Source organism: Gossypium hirsutum, chromosome D13 (assembly GCF_007990345.1).
Source record: "Gossypium hirsutum isolate 1008001.06 chromosome D13, Gossypium_hirsutum_v2.1, whole genome shotgun sequence".
NCBI lineage: Eukaryota > Viridiplantae > Streptophyta > Magnoliopsida > Malvales > Malvaceae > Gossypium > Gossypium hirsutum.
The window spans coordinates 32,592,781-32,610,325 of NC_053449.1; the positions used below are offsets into that span (position 1 = coordinate 32,592,781).

The 17,545-nt window shown below is 32.1% G+C and overlaps 1 protein-coding gene across 5 annotated transcripts; it reads right to left on the reverse strand.

Moving 5' to 3' along the window:
* Nucleotides 1–5,711: 5,711 nt before the first annotated feature.
* Nucleotides 5,712–14,207, reverse strand: LOC107920708 (S-sulfo-L-cysteine synthase (O-acetyl-L-serine-dependent), chloroplastic). 5 transcript variants are annotated; one of them, XR_001690736.2, is made up of 13 exons: nucleotides 13,825–14,201; nucleotides 12,704–12,813; nucleotides 12,387–12,444; nucleotides 11,960–12,223; nucleotides 11,718–11,855; nucleotides 11,375–11,426; nucleotides 11,224–11,273; nucleotides 10,218–10,277; nucleotides 9,878–9,958; nucleotides 8,681–8,845; nucleotides 6,522–6,600; nucleotides 6,161–6,221; nucleotides 5,712–5,945 (listed from the first exon to the last, which is right to left on the reverse strand). XR_001690736.2 is itself a non-coding variant. In XM_016850534.2 (10 exons), the coding sequence occupies exons 1-10, from the start codon at nucleotides 14,098–14,100 to the stop codon at nucleotides 8,756–8,758; spliced, it is 1,179 nt and encodes a 392-aa protein (XP_016706023.2). In that variant the 5' UTR covers nucleotides 14,101–14,207; the 3' UTR covers nucleotides 8,212–8,755. The 5 variants fall into 5 exon arrangements, 1 of the variants encoding a protein (XP_016706023.2); XR_001690734.2 differs by lacking the exons at nucleotides 5,712–5,945; nucleotides 6,161–6,221 and having other exon boundaries at nucleotides 6,244–6,600; XR_001690735.2 differs by lacking the exons at nucleotides 5,712–5,945; nucleotides 6,161–6,221; nucleotides 6,522–6,600 and adding an exon at nucleotides 8,212–8,501.
* Between the last annotated feature and the right edge of the window lie 3,338 nt (nucleotides 14,208–17,545).

A 17,545-nucleotide genomic window follows, 5' to 3' on the forward strand; every position in this document is an offset into this window, starting at 1 on the left:
TATAATTTGACCTGATATGGGGGGCCTAAAAGCCATTCATGTTTAAAGCAAGGGATGACAAACCCTAGCTTTTTTAACTATGGTTGCTACCCCACCTACTCCTAGTTAGACTAGGAGTTTGTTTTTCTATTAAAATAGATTTCTATTATTTTGTCACACCCCAAGTCTGACGAATCACAGAATAAGGCATGTAGTTGTGAAATTATTTGTTTAGCGTAGTGTAGTCCGCTCATTCGCAGTCTTTTGGTGAGTAAAAATTGGCGTATGGTACTCATCGTATAAGTAATTCAAGATTTTATTTCAAGTTACTCTTCTATCCAAGAAAAGAATGTATCAAGCAAAAAGTAAACATGGTGCGAGTTACATCCAAATGTATAGTTCACCCAATTTGCCTGAGTACTGTGCTAGTTGGGTTTTGTAATGTGATCTGGTTAGGAGGCAACTGGATTAACTAGTCAAACATCATTTGTATAGTATTTTCATTTGTGTTTCTCTCGGACCTAGTAGGCCATTTATTAAGACAAACTCTAAACAAATTTAACACCTATCAAGTTCCACTAGTGGTAACTGAAGGTATATATATAGTGAGAAGGGTTAATTTAGAAGGTTTTCTTCCCTGAAAAATCTATTTTTTGGTTATTCTTCTCAAACTTATAAGTTCCTTTCTTCTTTAGTAAGATGGAAGCTAGAGTTTTAAGTTAATTAGTAGATGTTCTATCTCTTGGTAAGTTTGATAACTCTGCATGTTAAACTTTTGAAAGAATAAGACTATTAAGAAGCTTATGAATAGTAGAATTTGAATAAGAGACCTTGCATGGGGGTCATCTATAATTGGAATGTTAGATTTTTTTTTGTAAATGTGTTTGTAATGATGGTTTCATGTTTTGTAAGCAGTTGTTGTTGTTGGTTCGAGGAGGATATTCAAGTCTGGAGCTTCGAGCTACAATTTAGGTGAGTCTCTCTCTTGGCTCTTGCATGTGAATTGTTCAAGAAGTGATATATATATAAATGATGATGATATCTCAAATAATCTGGTAAGTGTATGAAGCATAGTAATGATGCTATATGTGTATTGATGATATGTATAAAGTACTGACTGAATAGGAAGTTAAGTGGTAAGTATGTAGGTAAAGTATGATATGGGAAAATACAAATCATTCAGGTGTATGAACAAATTTGGATAAGTAAATCTAGAGTAAAATGTCCCTTTATGATGCCTCTGGTAAGGTAGATATATTGCTAACTAAACTACGAACCACAATATGAAATAAATGCAAGACCATGTGGCTGAGACCCATGGCAATGTGTGATATGAAAACACTCATGGTGATGTCTCTAGTAAGATGAAGACTAGACTGGCATATCACAACATGAGGATGTGTAAGTCCATGTGGCTGAGACCCATGGCATAGCATAGTGATATCTTCGGTAATATGTAAATCGGATTGGCAAATCACGACATGAAGTTATGTATAAGTCCTTGAGGGAAAAACTCATGGTACCTTCTATGAAAGTCCGTTGGGATACTAAACATGTGATTTTGTATATTGCCTGTATGGTGTGATCTGCTAGACCTTTGTGGTGTATTTTATATAGCCTTTATGACAAGTTTTGTATCGTCTTATTGACGTATTCGGTGATGTCTATATGGTATAATTTGGTTATCCGCCCTTATGGAAAATTCTATATAAATTCTAAGAGTTCTCTGATATGATAAGGATATGATACGTCTGAAAATAATTTAGTTGGATTAGTTCTGTGATGTAACTGAATAAGTTTTAAGGGAAGTTTCCTGAAAAGAAGTGTGTATCTGTTTGTTCATAGAAAGTATCCACCATGATAATCTGTTAGTTTAAAATGCGGGCATATTCATAGTATGAAAAATATAAGTGTCTGTTGGTCTGAGTATGTTGCACTATGTAATGTTGAAATATAAGTTATCTGGTATTTGTCATATCTGAATAGTATCATTTATTGTTTACGGATTTTATGGAATCTAAGTTGTTTGTCAACTGGGTGTTCTTATGTTTTGTAACAAAAGTGATTAGAATCTTTCTCAATGATTTGGATAGTTTTTAATTAGTTTGAACATGTGTTGGGCTTTGAACTTAGATATGATCTGCTTGGTAGACTGATAATATCAAACTTAGCATGGGAATTTGCCAAAATGTGAGTGCAAATAGTGAGTATCCGCTAGTGAATTGTATCCGTGAATGACCATTCTAGGAAAAATGTTAAGAGGTTTTGTGAAGAGGAAGTCCATAAGAAGTAGGATCTCAATCAATAATCTTTTGAAAAGTACCTTTGATTGCTCTGAGAGAAGATAACAAAATATTGTTTGGTAAAAAAATGAATTCTAGTAAGTTAAGTATGGTAGTTGGCGTATACATGCAAGACCGATATTAGAAAGTGTTCGCCAAAATAGAAATGATATGTTAAGTATGGAAACTGGCATATAGAAATATATCTTACCTTATGAAAGTACCCGCCAAGGTATTCTGTATTAACACTCACTAAGTCTCTTAAACTTACAAGTGTTTGTTTTTGTTTCAGGTGTTGACGTATGAATGAGTGCGCTAAGAAGGACAAGCCAGGAACGCGCCAGAGAAACAGCAAGATGGGATATTATGCATACAGGGGATGTCTTGGGATTAAGGCGTATAGTGAACCACGCCTTAAAGATTCTATTGTAACAAACCTTTGAGTAGTAATGCTTTATGTTATTTTAAGAGTGTTAAATTCACTGAGTGTTCTATTTTCTTCCTTGTTCAGAACAATCATTATTTAAATGAAATGAATTTTGTTAAAAAGTTAGTATACGCCAATTGTTTATACACAAACTCGCCAGACCTTTTGGTGTACACGAACTCGCCAAACCTATTGGTGTACGCTAGCTCACCCAACCTACTAGTGAACACAGTTCGTCGGGCTCAAACTTTTAGGCCCTACTTTGTGATGTTACAAGTATACCCAGCTTACCAGTTTTCGATTTTTTATCTATCTGAACTCAAGCTTTTATTTAGATCAAAGTATACGAGTCACGTATACATAGCTCATCACCCAATCATGACTAACGTATGTCACACTATAAACGTCACAAGTGAATAAATTTACAAACGGATCTAGGATCTATTCTGCTTGTGTCATGTTTGATGTACTATCAGTTCAATCAGTCATATCTATTTCTTTATATTTTAGGAGTCATCTGCTTCGATATCAAAGACAATGTATCTTCCCAATTGGACTTGATATACAACATATTAGCCTTCCAATCAGTTTGCTCATTTCCGATTAGACTAATGACATGCTCAAATTATCTATGAATATAAATTTTCTTTCTATATTACGATCCGACCACGTAGTGTCACTTAGTATTAGTTAAACGTTAGATAATCAATAAGTCAATATTTGCTTTAATTTTGTTTTGCATGAAAAAATCGTTAAGAACAATATACAAAGAATATAATACAATTGATGGATATTTTATTAAACTAATTTGTTCGAAAAATACAAGTATACATAGACAAAAATGCACTAGATCCAATAGAGATAACACAAAATGAATTGCATGATAGTAACAAAAATGGGTCGCATGTATCATTATCCGCAATGAATGTGTTTTTTTTCACTAAGTACAAAAGATAATTTAAAAATTAATTACTTTTTTTGAATTATTATTTAATTTATTTTAATTTAAATAATTGAAGTTCGAAATGAGAGTTAAATTAATTAGTCATCATGGATTTATTGAATGAGGCAATTAAATACATTTCATCGTAGATTTTAATATGATAAAGTTGCCATGACTTTAACAAAATTAGAATTGACTTGAAAAAATAACTTAATTGATAAATTAATTTAGTTAAATTAATTAATTAACTAATATTTTGGATATAGAAAATATTTATTGGATTAGATATATTATAAGTTTTGGATAAATGTCTAAATAACACATATAATTATACCTAATACATGAAATGTCAAATTAGGTCTGGTATATGATAAGGGTGACAAACCCTAGTATTTCCTAAGGTGTGACGTCACTCCTAGTGTACTCTACTCCTAGTAGAGAACTCATATTTTCTATTAAAATATTATTATTTAATTAAACCTTATTCAAGCAAAATTCTTTTATTGTTTCACAGCATGAATTGTTTTAAGTTCTTTACACATATTTGAGAGTGTCGTTATTCTATAAGGAAGTAGTGGTAATTTTTTTAGAAAAAAATTTATTTTCCATGAAAGCTCATAGTTTCTAGTTCTATAAAAAGAATTAATTTTCATACTAAAATAAGAAAAGTTTTTATTCTGGGCACTTGATTTGTTTTATGCCTAAAAATATTGTTTTCTAAATTAATTTTTCCAACAATGATATCTTGTTAAAGTGATCATTCTATCAACGCAACATCACTTATCCATACCAGTTGTTGGGACGGGGTGTTGAGATGAAATAAAATATCCCTAGATGATTGTGTTGTGATAGGTAGTATATTTTGATGGTGGGAGTTGTAGATTATATATATACATCTATATTATATATAAAGAGAGAGGAAACTAAAGAGAGATGCTCTCAAATGAAGAAAAGTTTGTGCCGATCTTGAGGTGTTAAGTTTTGAGATATGATGTTCGAGGGGGTGAACCTATCTATTTAATATTGCTTTTCGTGGCTAGTAGACTTGTCAATTTGTGTAAGTTGTTAGCCTCATAATAGGATCTAAAGAGTTGTATTCTTTAAGGTTCATGCACCTTTTCAATTCATTGAGGGGTGCATGTGACTCTCACCTGCTCCTGATTTTATACACTTAGAGGACCTTTTAATTGTCAAAGTTAGGCTCCTCATGCCCAAAGATGGGAATCTACGCCAAAATAGTGGACTTGGGCTAGTTAGATAAGTGGGGTCTTGTTGAGCCTGACTTAACAACTATGTCAAACTCTCACCATTTTCACATGGTATGAGAATTTCAATGTCTATTGTATCAAATGTAACATTCCATACCCAGTTCAGCAGCTTAACCTAACAACCCTATCATCAATCTTATAATTAATACATGCTCAACACAATTAAAACTTAATGGAATATAGTTCAGACATACAACATAGGATATTTATAATCCAAGTCCAACCAAGCCTTAAAATGGCATTTGAGCCAAATTAGGCAACTTGTGACCCTAAGTACTAATACTAGGATTGTGGTTACTAATACTAGCCTTGAAATATTATCATAGTGAACTTCGATGTTTTGGAGTTCCAACATTCCAAGGGATGTAGCAATACATGACCCCCTTTATATCGATATTTTTCCTCAAAGTTCTGATACTTAGTATAAGGTATCAATACCTCTAACTAAAATTATAAATTCCCCCTCCCAAAAAAGAAAAAATAAATAAATAAATTGCACTACTACCAAACCCATTACACATTTCTAACGTACCTAAGATGCTCTCATAACACAACCAACATATTTGGCATACACAAATACGTTCATAACCTACTTTAAACATGTTAAGAGCACTTCATACACAAGATTTAGCTGCTCAAGTAAAATTTGCTAAGAGGCTAAAAATATTGGCATGAATAAACAATTCTCACAATTCAAGCGTAATACAAATAACATGCTTCTAACTTAATACATCGTCTTTCGAACAAAATCGTCTAGTGTGCAAAAATTAGCGTGTCAAGTAATCCAGCTTACAATATTCAATCTAAACCAAATAAATTATCCAATTCCAAAAACATATTCCATAAATGAACCAATATGTCAATGGGCCAATGGGGTCAAACATTAAACACGATTATGAGTAAAATAGCTAAATAGTAACGTTGGTCCTAGGTACAAGTCTTTGTTTCAATTCAAAGACAAATTGGAAATTAAGTCTTTAAAAACTAAATTGTACGAAAATGCTCGAACGTGCTGCTTCCAAGATATCCTTTCATGCAACCTTGGACTAGCGCACGAAAACAAATATTTCAAAACGGTGAGCGAAAACGCTCAATTGTGATTCACCAAGCTCTAAAAAAATTTTCATATACATTAGCTAACATTAACGGCATACCAAGACATACGTTCACAATTTAAACAATGTATATACTATATAAAATGAAGAAAAATCAGTTCCAAAAGCATTTGAACATTTATTAATAACTTCCATTTTTGAAGTACCTCAAGTAACATGGAAAAAGCATTTGAGCACGTGAGTGTCCAATTGAACTTCCAAAACAATCTGAAAACAACGGTGCATAGTGTTAACAATGACAATACCCGTAGCACATATCAACACAACTTGATCATTCGTACATCAAATATGGAAAGAGCAACAATGATAATACTCCCGGATGCTACAATATGCTATACCTGAAGGATTCTCCTACATGTTTTACTGGGTTGTTTAATACATAATGTGCATTCCAAACAAATATAGATTTCAGGTTATCAAAATAAAATGATATAAGAAGGAGCGTTAGCAACATGCTAGTAATTTTAACAAAGGTATACAGTAACTCGAAACATAGAAATCACAAACCGAGGTCTGCTTGATCACTCGTCGAAGGTCACCTTGCTCTTCACCTTAGATGATTCTCCAATCTCATTTGCTTCAAAAACTGAATTCATCACACCAATTAAAAATTAATCAATATAAATTAAATAAAACTAAATTGATGAGCAGGAAAACAACCCCAAAACTTGCTGCCAATCCAAAATCTACCCAAATCCATTTCAAAATCGTTTCGAACGATGGAAAGATGATTTTGATTACTTCAAAACTTCATTACCAATCTAATAACACCATTAAACTCGAAAAGTCACTTTGGAAATCGAATTTCTACTCTAAGCTTAGAATTTCTGGCAATGGGGTTGAAGGGAAATTTGATTTTTGCTTTCGCCAAATTGAATCGATTGGTAGATGGAAGAAAGAATCGAAAATCTTTTTTTTTCTTTGATTCAAAAGGATTTTAGGTAAGAGATGAACTATGGGTTTTTCTTTGTTTTGGATGAAGAACGACGCAATGAGAAGTGAAGAGCGTTACTTTTGGCTGAAATTTTAAACCGAGGCCTATTTGCTATTAGCATCATAAAAGCTTTTAGTTTTACTCTTATTTTCAAATGTTCAAACTAAAACACTCCAATTTGCCTTTTCCGTAATTAAAATCCCAACTACAAAAATTCCAAGAATAACTAATGGCTTAAAGATTAAATTTCAGATATCAAATTCGTGTCTCATAAATTAACCTTCAATAAACATTGCAGTATTTTAATTTTTTCCGAAATTCGATACTACAAATTTTGAGACATTACATCGGGTCTGAAATTCCCCCTTACAAGCCTCATTAAACCACTCCTTTTGTGGCAAATAAGGCTACCAAAGCAACTACTTCCCAACCAACAATAAAATTCGAAGCACAGTTGCATCTTAAGTGTTATAACACATAGTATGGGCCTAAAGAGCAAATAATAAAGCCCATGAAAAAAAACTAGTCCACATGAACGAATAATAAGCAATTATTTATTAAAAGATCATTCCATTAACAGAAGCATACTAATATAATTCTATTCCATTCCATTCCATCCAACCAAACAATTGAATTACTGATTACAACTCTATTCCATTACAGCGAACTAAATATAGTGTAATAATTTTGGATATGATGATAGATGAGCTCGGCACGAAAATAATAATAATTATTAAACATCAACATTATGTAAATATAAGAACATGCCAAAATATGTATATAATAAATTAACTACAGCAAATCAAGCATTTGCTAAGATGGCAAAATAAACCCTGAAAATCTGTTTCTATAATAATCTGATTTTAATCATAATTATTCAATCACATGTACTTATAAGCTCAAAAAGAAAACTGCTAAAGTTGATATAATTAAACATTTTATTAATAATTATGATCTAAAAATATAATACAAACAGGATACATGTACATGGATTGCTTGGTCTTCTCAAATCGCATTGGCAAATTTGTACAAACTACAGTTTCCAGTGGACATCTACCTCTACGCAGAAATGTTTTTCATCTGGGAATTCCGTAATCAGCATTTCCTAGACTCGTATTGAACAGATAACTTGTCCCACTAGATAATACTATACCAAAAACATCTGAAACTAGGATGACTCCTTTCGACATATTACATACATATATTATGAGAAGTTTCAACCAAGAATGGGAATGCAACAAGACACAATGTGGAAGACGGATATATAATAATGCCAGAGTTTTTGTAGTGCATTAAGTAAAACATTTGCCTGTCTGTAAATCTGAATATTTCCAATGAAAGCAATCACACAAATATTTTCCAAGTAATTTATGGTATAGGTTCTCAGAAACGAGAAGCTGATTTATGATTTTTCAAACATCAATCAGTCTGACATACTTAACAGGATTACTAAATTTGCATTTTCAAATTGACTCGTTAGCTCCAAGATCATCATGAAATTGTATAATCCAGAAGGCAGCAGCATGAGTATGCACCATGTATGACAAAGCATTCTGATTACCAGCACAATAACATGGTCGACGGTTGACCAGGAAGTTAAATTATCAAGAAAAATCTAGTAGGAACTCCTGTGTTTTTATGAAAAATTGCACCTAGAAAACAATAGATAAAGATAAAAGGAACAGGAGTTGATCATCGAATACAGATCGAAAAGTTAATAAAGGTTATTTACCCGTCGAGTAGTTTTGATTTGAAACAAGTGAGAATTGAATGCCATGGTAGATTGTATCTCCAGTACAGATCTATACTATCTTGCTTCCATTTGTTGAACCTCTTCATGTATAGAACGAAAAAGAACCGTCGGAATATACCTCTCACCAAAACTTGGAAATATAACCTACATCATTACAAACAATTAAAAGATATCTTAAAAAAAGTGCCCAAGTTGAAAGAAGAGCTTAGGTTGGAAGCATATTTTGATCAGCCACTGAAATCGGAAATGGATACAATGTTTCACTTTTCCTGCTTTCCTTCTAAGGAGCTTTAACATGATTGCTATATTGCTCAGACTCCAGTATGAGTGTCAAATATAGAATGCGTCAAACACGAGTATTTTCAATTTTTTCTAAGCTTTTACTTCAAGAGAAATGAAGAATCCAAGCAACGTAGCTTAATCGTGTGCTTGACCATCATGGTGAAGGTGCTGGGAGCAGTCAGTAAACAAATGAATGTGAAATTTAAGGTTTAGACCAACAATTTTATTGATCTACCTTCATATGAAATCAAATAGGCAGTCGCAATAGATTGAACGATAACAATATCATGTTCCAAACCTTTCTGTTTCTCAGTCCACAGCAATGGCATATGAGGCTATCAAGTAAGCACCAAAACTTTTTCTAGTTTTGAAACACTCACCTTGTTTGAAAGTATGATGCCCTAACAGTGTTATGTGAGTTTCCCAAATCTTGTACTGGTTGACAATCCCCCAATACTTTTGGGTCCAAAATACCTAACGCTTATCTTACTTGGAGTAAGGTATGAGTCTCTAATACAAATATGTGTTGAACACGGGTATGTTCAAATTTCGAAGTGTTTCCATGTGTTTGGAGGGAGGGCAACATCCATGTCCAAATAAGCATGGAATATAAGTGGTAAGACATGCATACTTCAAGAAGAATAAAGCATTGAAGCAACATAGACTAATGCAACTATAATTATGTCAATTCTAAAGAAACCACACATGAATCAGCGATATGAAGTACTCCTGATACTCTTTATTCTGAATAACCTTTACCTAGCTGTCAAAGATTTTTTCTTAATAGAATTTCAATCAACCAATTCTTTCAAATTCAGAGCAAGATATGTACATCACCAAACGGTTTCAGCTGCTACCTGAGTCACTAAGAAAATTTAAAGAAAATTTTCTCACCACGATAAGTTTTCCTGCATTCTCAGGCCTTTTTGCCAAGCTAATTGCAGCTGCTGCTGCAGCTCCAGATGAAATGCCAACCTAAGAAAAAAATTTAAAAACAAAACAATCAATTAGCAAAATTGGCTGGTTTTGAACACTGTACTTAATGTAAATTATAAGATCAAACTGAATTTTGTCTCCTTTCATAATTGACAAATAGGTGAGAAAAGTTTTTCGGTTGAAACTAAAGAAGATAATCTCTATTTTGACAGCAAAAAAGCTTTAAGCTGAATAGATGGCTTTTCATGTGACGAAATACTATTAAAAGAGTCTACACTAAAATATAGTTGCATATTACCAGCAGCCCTTCCTCCAGTGCTAATTTCCTTGCCATATCAACCGCTTCATCATTGCTGACCTACATTTTTATGACGACAAAATCAATATCTAAAATTCATCTAACATTGTAACTCGACAAAACCATGTGCTAAGAAACCAGTAGGAACCAAACACAATGGATCAAGTCACTCAAATGTAATATTATTCAGGAAGCTCGTGCATACAACGCAATCCAGAAAACCAGAATACAGTAGATACTCTCAAAAGGATAAGCAGAATCTTTATGGACCAATACATCCAGATCATCTCAAACAACATATCGCTTTAGGTGGAGATGCCACTAAAAATAAGATTATAACCAAGCTAGAAATATATATTGCCTTACAAAGTGGAAGGAAAAGTACAGAGGATATTAGATGTAGATCGTTTGATACATGATATTGAGACAATGACCACCTCCCTGCCTTTCTGGTTAAACTGCTCAAAAGTTAATCTGTGATGTAATGTCAAGATGCCTAGTATACACTTGCAACACATCCACAAGTAAACAGTATTAATCATTGGTTAAGAAACTAGCATTTTCGATAAATAAAAAAAGGACCTCTCATTTTCTTTCAAGTTGATTGGTTGGTATGCTCCAGCTCTTATGTGCTGCTCTTTCACTCAAAGAAATTTTTTATTTATTGGATTTTCAAACTCCTCTAACAACTCATATATAGTCTAGCAAAAGACACCGCTTCCGAGTTATAAGATGAAAACTATTTGGCATATCTTGTTCAGAGGTCAGTCAGACTAGTCATTAGAAGAATGATTAAGAGAGCTATGCAGTGAAATGATGAACACCTTATATACTTGGAGTGAAAAAAAACGTCAAACAACTGACTGAGAAGAACATGACATAACTGCAATAGTGTTTTCTATAAAACAAATTTAGCAAAAAACAGAATGTCTAAAGAATTCCAGTGACATTCCTCTACATTCGGATAAGACAAGAAGTGAAAAATAGAGGGAAAGACGATCTTCACCTTGACAACTTCATCAAGCAATTTAACATCTAGGATGCTTGGCACATAACCTGAAGAAAAATCTTTTATGATATTAGAAGCAAAGCCTAACAAATCCATCGAGAGAAACAGGCAAGAAAAATTTATGTACTGAAAATAAAAAAATTTTGACCTGGGTTTTCTCCAGAAACTATACTCCTCTCAGCAGGTTCAACACCGACAACCTGAGTAAGCAATAACATTTCATGAAGAAAACAGACACATTTAATCCACGAGAAGATGAAAATATTGAGATGGATGCAACACAATACACATTAACTATTGCCAAATGGATACTATTGCTACTATTAAAAGAAAAAGGGGAAACACAATAATGTTATATTTTGGACATATCACCCCTTAGATAAATAAAAATATCCCTAACAGGTAACAGTTACAAGCTTGAGATATTCCAAAGAGAAGTTAAGCTGTCAAACTGAAACAAACTTCATTACAGGCTTAAATAGCAAAGAGACCTTAATTTCTTTGTTCTTCATTTTCAAGTACTGTCCAGTGCCTGTAACAGTACCACCGGTTCCAATTCCAGCAACAAATATGTCAACATTACCCAAAGTGTCCTCCCATATTTCTGGTCCTGTAGTTTCGAAATGAATCTGCAGTTCATGCATGAGTATCTTCATATCACCATCTCTGAATAATATATCAAGAATATTAACATTTAGCCATTTAGGTGAACTGTTAGAACAACATTAATTACCTTTGTATTAGCCATATTATCAAATTGTTGAAGCATGAAAGCATTTGGAGTGTTAAGCACAATTTCTTCGGCTTTATCGACAGCTCCTTTCAAGCCCTTTTCTGGGTCTGTCAGAACAATCTCTGCTCCAAACGCACGTAAAAGGATTCTCCTTTCAAGGTTTATAGAAGCACGCATAGTTACTATAAGCTTGTATCCCTTAGTTGCTGCAACAAAAGCAATTCCAAGTCCTGTATTTCCACTTGTCGGTTCCACTAATATGGTCTGCGATAGATATAGCCCACAAAAATTATACATGTAATTATTCCAAAGAGAAGGTAGTTTCCAATATGAAAACATGTCTAAGACTCTGAGCCCTAGAATTCTCAAGAGTCAAAGGCATATTTGCTGATGACTTCTTTCACTAGAAATAAAGAGAATGGCTAACCTTCCTGGGAGAAATTGCTCCACTATCTTCAGCCTCACATACCATACTAAGACCAATCCTAAAACATTCAACCATTGAAAAAAAAAGGAAAAAAAAAGGTCAACTTTTAACATATTTCCAATAAACATACATGAAAACCGCTAAGAACTTGCACAATATAGGACATGTGTAGGTCATCTGTAACTTCTGAGAGTCTCCAGCTCTAATGATGACTTGAAGCACAATCAAACAGACTATTCATGCCCCAGAGTAGCATAAAAAAAGATGTCCAATGCATATGGGATAATTGTGGACTTCACAATAGAAAGAATATGTACCTGTCTTTGACACTCCGACAAGGTTCCATGGATTCAAGTTTTGCAGCAATGTTTGCCACGCATCCGTCTGTTACCTTGTTGAGATATATCATAGGAGTACGCCCAATCAACTATATCAATTTTGTCACAACTGCTCAAAATCAGTAAAGGTTTGACGCATAAGCAAAACATTACTATCAAAAGTAAACAAACTAATGCTTTTCAAGCAACACCTACACAGCAAGACATAATCAATCTAGAAGACTATGGATAAATTTTTTTTACTAGAAATGGCACTACAACATTCTGAAATGTTAAGTGGTATGTCATAAAGTTAACATAACCACATTTTATTGAATCATTCTATTCTTTAGCTCAAAATGTAATCACTATCAACTGCAAGAGATTAAAGAAGCAACAAAAAGGGAAAATAACAAGAACTACTCTCCTGGTTAAGAAAACTGTCTCCATAATTATAAAAATTAAGGTGGTGTTTCTCCAGAACCAATAAATGACTAAATCCATATTATAGGGTCTAGACCTATGTTACTAAGACTCGGCTGTGAATTGTAAGAGTCGGAAATGGGTATATGCCTGACATGACTGTACTCAAAATTTTCTGTTTTCTAGATGGTTATCTTCAAATTGTTCATGCTTCCAGGTCTTTGGAGGATCATATCTCCATATTCAAGAAAATGAATATTTCAGCAACATAAGTCACACTAACATAATCAATCTCTCAAGTAAATTAAATAGAAGAAACAAGTAACAAAAAGAAAATCAACATTGTAGAGAAGTATATATACCACACTCTTAAACAAGAAAATCAACATTCTAGAGCAGTATATACAATACACTCTTAAACAACAGTAACCACTTCTTAACCACCCCCCTCCCCCTCCCCCCCCCCCAAGACCCCTTCAAATATTATCCTATAGAAGAGAAGGCAAAGAAACTTGAACAGTAAATAGAATAAAATGCTATTAACCCACAAAAATCACTTCTCATTTCTCCCATTTCAAGGAAAATACAAAGAAAACCAATAAAATTCTTAGCCTCAAAAAGACAAAAACAAAACATCAACTTGAAAAAAAAAACTATTACTTCATTGAAGGGGAAATTGGTATTAAAAAAACTAGAACCTGGGTTACATCCTCAGCAATATTAACAGCTTCAAATCCCTCTTCTTGTTCTTGTTCTTGTTCTTGTTCTTGTTCTTCTTCATCTTCTTCTTCTTCGACTATTAAAGAAGAAGCTCTTCTTGTTGCAGCAAAGGAGGCACTTTTTACAATTAACATAGGTTTATCATAGAATGAAAAGTTCAATGAAGCATTAAACGGTGGAAAACTGTACTGTTTAGGTATACAAAGAAAGGGTTTTGGAGGAGGGAGATGTAGCAGAGAAGATGATAGTGACATTTTCGTTCTCCGTAGAGGTTTTCCTGAGGTTTTAGATTGGCTCTTCGCTTTTATAGAACCACCCTTATCTTTCCTTTTCTCTTTTTTTTTGTAATAAATTATTGGTAAGGCCTAATTTCCCTGAATAATGAAACTTTTATATTTTTTAGAATAATAATGAAAGTTTTAATTGAATAATATTTTTGCTTAATTTTTCGGATAGACCACAAACACGTTAGTGACGTACTCTGTTCGGTTGGATTCCGTTTTTAGAGAGGAATTAAATTATTTTAAAATTTTGAAATTAAAATTGTATTGAATATTCAAAATTGATAAATGTTGGACGGTTTTTAATAAATTGAGATTTTGTTGGAAAAGAAATCTATATCAGTTCAAAAAACTTAATATTATAATTATTAATTTTTTATAGCAATTCTAGATTCATTTATACATTTATAAAGAAAATTAAATATTTAAACTAATATCACAATCATCCAACCATTAAAAAAATCATTTTAAGTTAATTATTAAGTTGGTAAATCATTCATATACCTAATGTTTTGTTGTCTCATTTCATTAAATTAATTTAATTAGTGCTAGCTTTAATTTGTTATAACTAAGTCATTGCAATATGTCATATAATCGATTAAATTTATAATTAATAGATATATAATTGACAACTTATGAATAATTATCTTTTTTATAAATAAAATATTATAAAGTTTAATAAACTATTTTTCTTAAATTAAAATTATGCTTAATTATTATATTTAAAAATATCCACTTTCTCTAATATAAAACTACATTTTTAGTATTTTTTTATGAAATACTGTTATAACTTTAATTTTTTGAAAGATAATATCTAATTTTTAATAGTAATAATAACAATAATAAGGTTAAATGAATTAGTCCATATGGATATTGAAATAGTCAATTTATTATTCTTGTAAGATTGTTCCTTTAAATAATTTTTTTCTCATTCAATTTGATTTGAATAAAATGGGTTCCGTGCGGAAAATCGAACTCAAATCGAATTATGTGGTTTGGGTGATAACATCAACCCGACATCGAATTAAATAGTACAATACCTGAACCTAACATAATACATCATTTTTAGATTTTCTCAATTTCTTTGCTTATCCCTATGGGTTTATTTATACATAATATTTTGTGTTAAATCAAATTTTATTTTATTAATAAATTTTATAAATAATAATATCATAAATAAATGTAAAAGCTATTGTATCTCACAATTTTCTATTATTACGATTATAAATTATTGCTTTAACAATTAAAATTTAATTTTAATTGATTAATTATATTGTAAAGGTTCATTTTTTATAGGTTTGTAAAATCATATTCTAATCAAAGTACAATAGAAGTAATACAGTAAGGTTAAAACACCTTATTCTAATCAAATATCAAATAAAGGAAGTAAACTTTTATACAGATTCCACTTATGCAGCCTGCACCGTACCACGGGGGTCGAATTGCAACCCAGTCCAGTATTTTGCTTATTAGGGATCTGCGATTGATTGCAGCCTTCACCCTCGTAGATCCCCCTATCTTGCCACTTATATTTTATTTTAACAGGAATTTGGGTCACACAACTATAACAAAAAAACTACATATAATGCTATTAATATACTTGAAAAATAAATAAAGGAAAAATGTATGACAAATTGATAAACATTTTCTTTGTTATTATGAAGTGAGAAGTAGACTTTAGAAAAAAATATGATAAAATGTATAAATATCTCTTAATATGATTCTCGTTACTAAAATATATGAAGTTATGGTGAAATATAAGACTTGATGATTTTGACCATGTGAAAAATCATAAATTGCTTTTGATATGAATTTGATACATGTTTGTATATGAAAGATTAAGAATACCTTTGGGGTGATCAGTGAGTAATATATATATATTTGAATATGTAGTTCATGTAAACTTAGTAGATATTTTAAGATACTATTGACATGTTAATTAGGGTCATAATTGCATTTGGTATGGGGTTTGATCTATTATGTGATTCCCTTAATTGAGCATTCTTTGCAGACCATCGGGTATACAAATTCACTTCGAAGACCTTTTTGGTGTTTAAAGGCTTTGCACTATATATCTTTTGGGGACCTTTGGCATTATTGTTGTTAACCAAGTTCATTATCGGGTAATCTGATGGTGTAACATCCCTTACCCGAGACCGTTGCCAGAATCGAGCACGAAGCGTTACCTAACTTAACTTACTAATTCGGAGCATAAAAATTTACTTTTAAAATTAATTTGCTCACGTTCAATCAATATGTCCCTAAAAAAGATCCTCGAGACCCTAAAACATGCAATGAAAACAGTTCGAGTCCAAACCGGGAACATTAAAAATTTTCCAAATACTTAAACAAATTAAAATAATTTATTTCACTGTTCACAATAAAACTATCCAACTGCACAACAGTCACTAAATTAATTATAACTCGAGTTACGAAATTCTAAATTTAAATCCGTAAATTTTATCTAAAACTATACTCACATAACTTCTTACCATAAAAATTTCAGGATTTTTTGTCTAGCCAATTAGTACAGTTTTTCATTAAAGTTTCCCCTATTTCACTGGTCGACAGCTCTGACCTCTCTTCACTAAAAATTAATTATCTCTTTGTACAGAATTCAAATGATGTTCCCATTTGTTTCTATTGAAAATAGACTCATTGATAAATTTAAGCATGTAAATTAAAAACCATAATTATTTTTTTACAATTTTTAGTGATTTTCCAAATTCAGAACAGGAAACTTCAGAAACCATTCTGACCCTGTCACACTAAAATTCAAATATCTCATAATATAAAATTCCTTTGCCTGCACTGTTTCTTTCATATGAAATTAGACTCAATAAGATTTAATTATATATCTCATTCACTCTCTAATTCCATTTCTACTAATTTTGGTGATTTTTCAAAATCACGTCATTGCTGCTATACAAAAACTGTAGCTAATTGTTATCGAATATGTTCATGTCATTCTTTAGCCATAACATAATGACATACACACAAAATGACTAAGTCCCTATACATGCCATAACTTAAAACGTTTGTCAATGAAAATACCTAATTGGTAACTTGATCGTTGCTAGTGTGAAGCGATCTCCCACGACTTCCAACCCGAGCTTGTTTGATAAGACTCTGGAACAAAGGAAACGAAATAGGTAACCTTATAAAGCTTAGTAAGTTCATATGTAAAATAACAATCATTAGTAATGAATTTAGATTATTACTAAGTGATACGAGTCACAAAGGCCTTAGATGCATACACAAAAGAACGAGAAAATTAAGATTCACTTTCTTGTTTTTAAGAAAATCAAGAAACCGAATCTTGGCCTAATTTTGCTGTTTGGAGCGATTTCAAGAATCAAGAAAATCAAGATTTCAAATATTGGAAATCTTGGTCCAAGAAACCGAACCTTGCAACCAA

Bases quoted from the DNA above. Each gene is read 5' to 3' on its own strand.
- LOC107920708 (XM_016850534.2), bottom strand. From the start codon at position 14,100: ATGTCACTATCATCTTCTCTGCTACATCTCCCTCCTCCAAAACCCTTT. The intron at 12,814-13,824 runs GTTCTAGTTTTT...AAATTGATATAG, and splicing joins TTGCTGAGGATGTAACCCAG to TTGATTGGGCGTACTCCTAT. The intron at 11,427-11,717 runs GTCTCTTTGCTA...TTGCTTACTCAG, and splicing joins TGAAGAACAAAGAAATTAAG to GTTGTCGGTGTTGAACCTGC.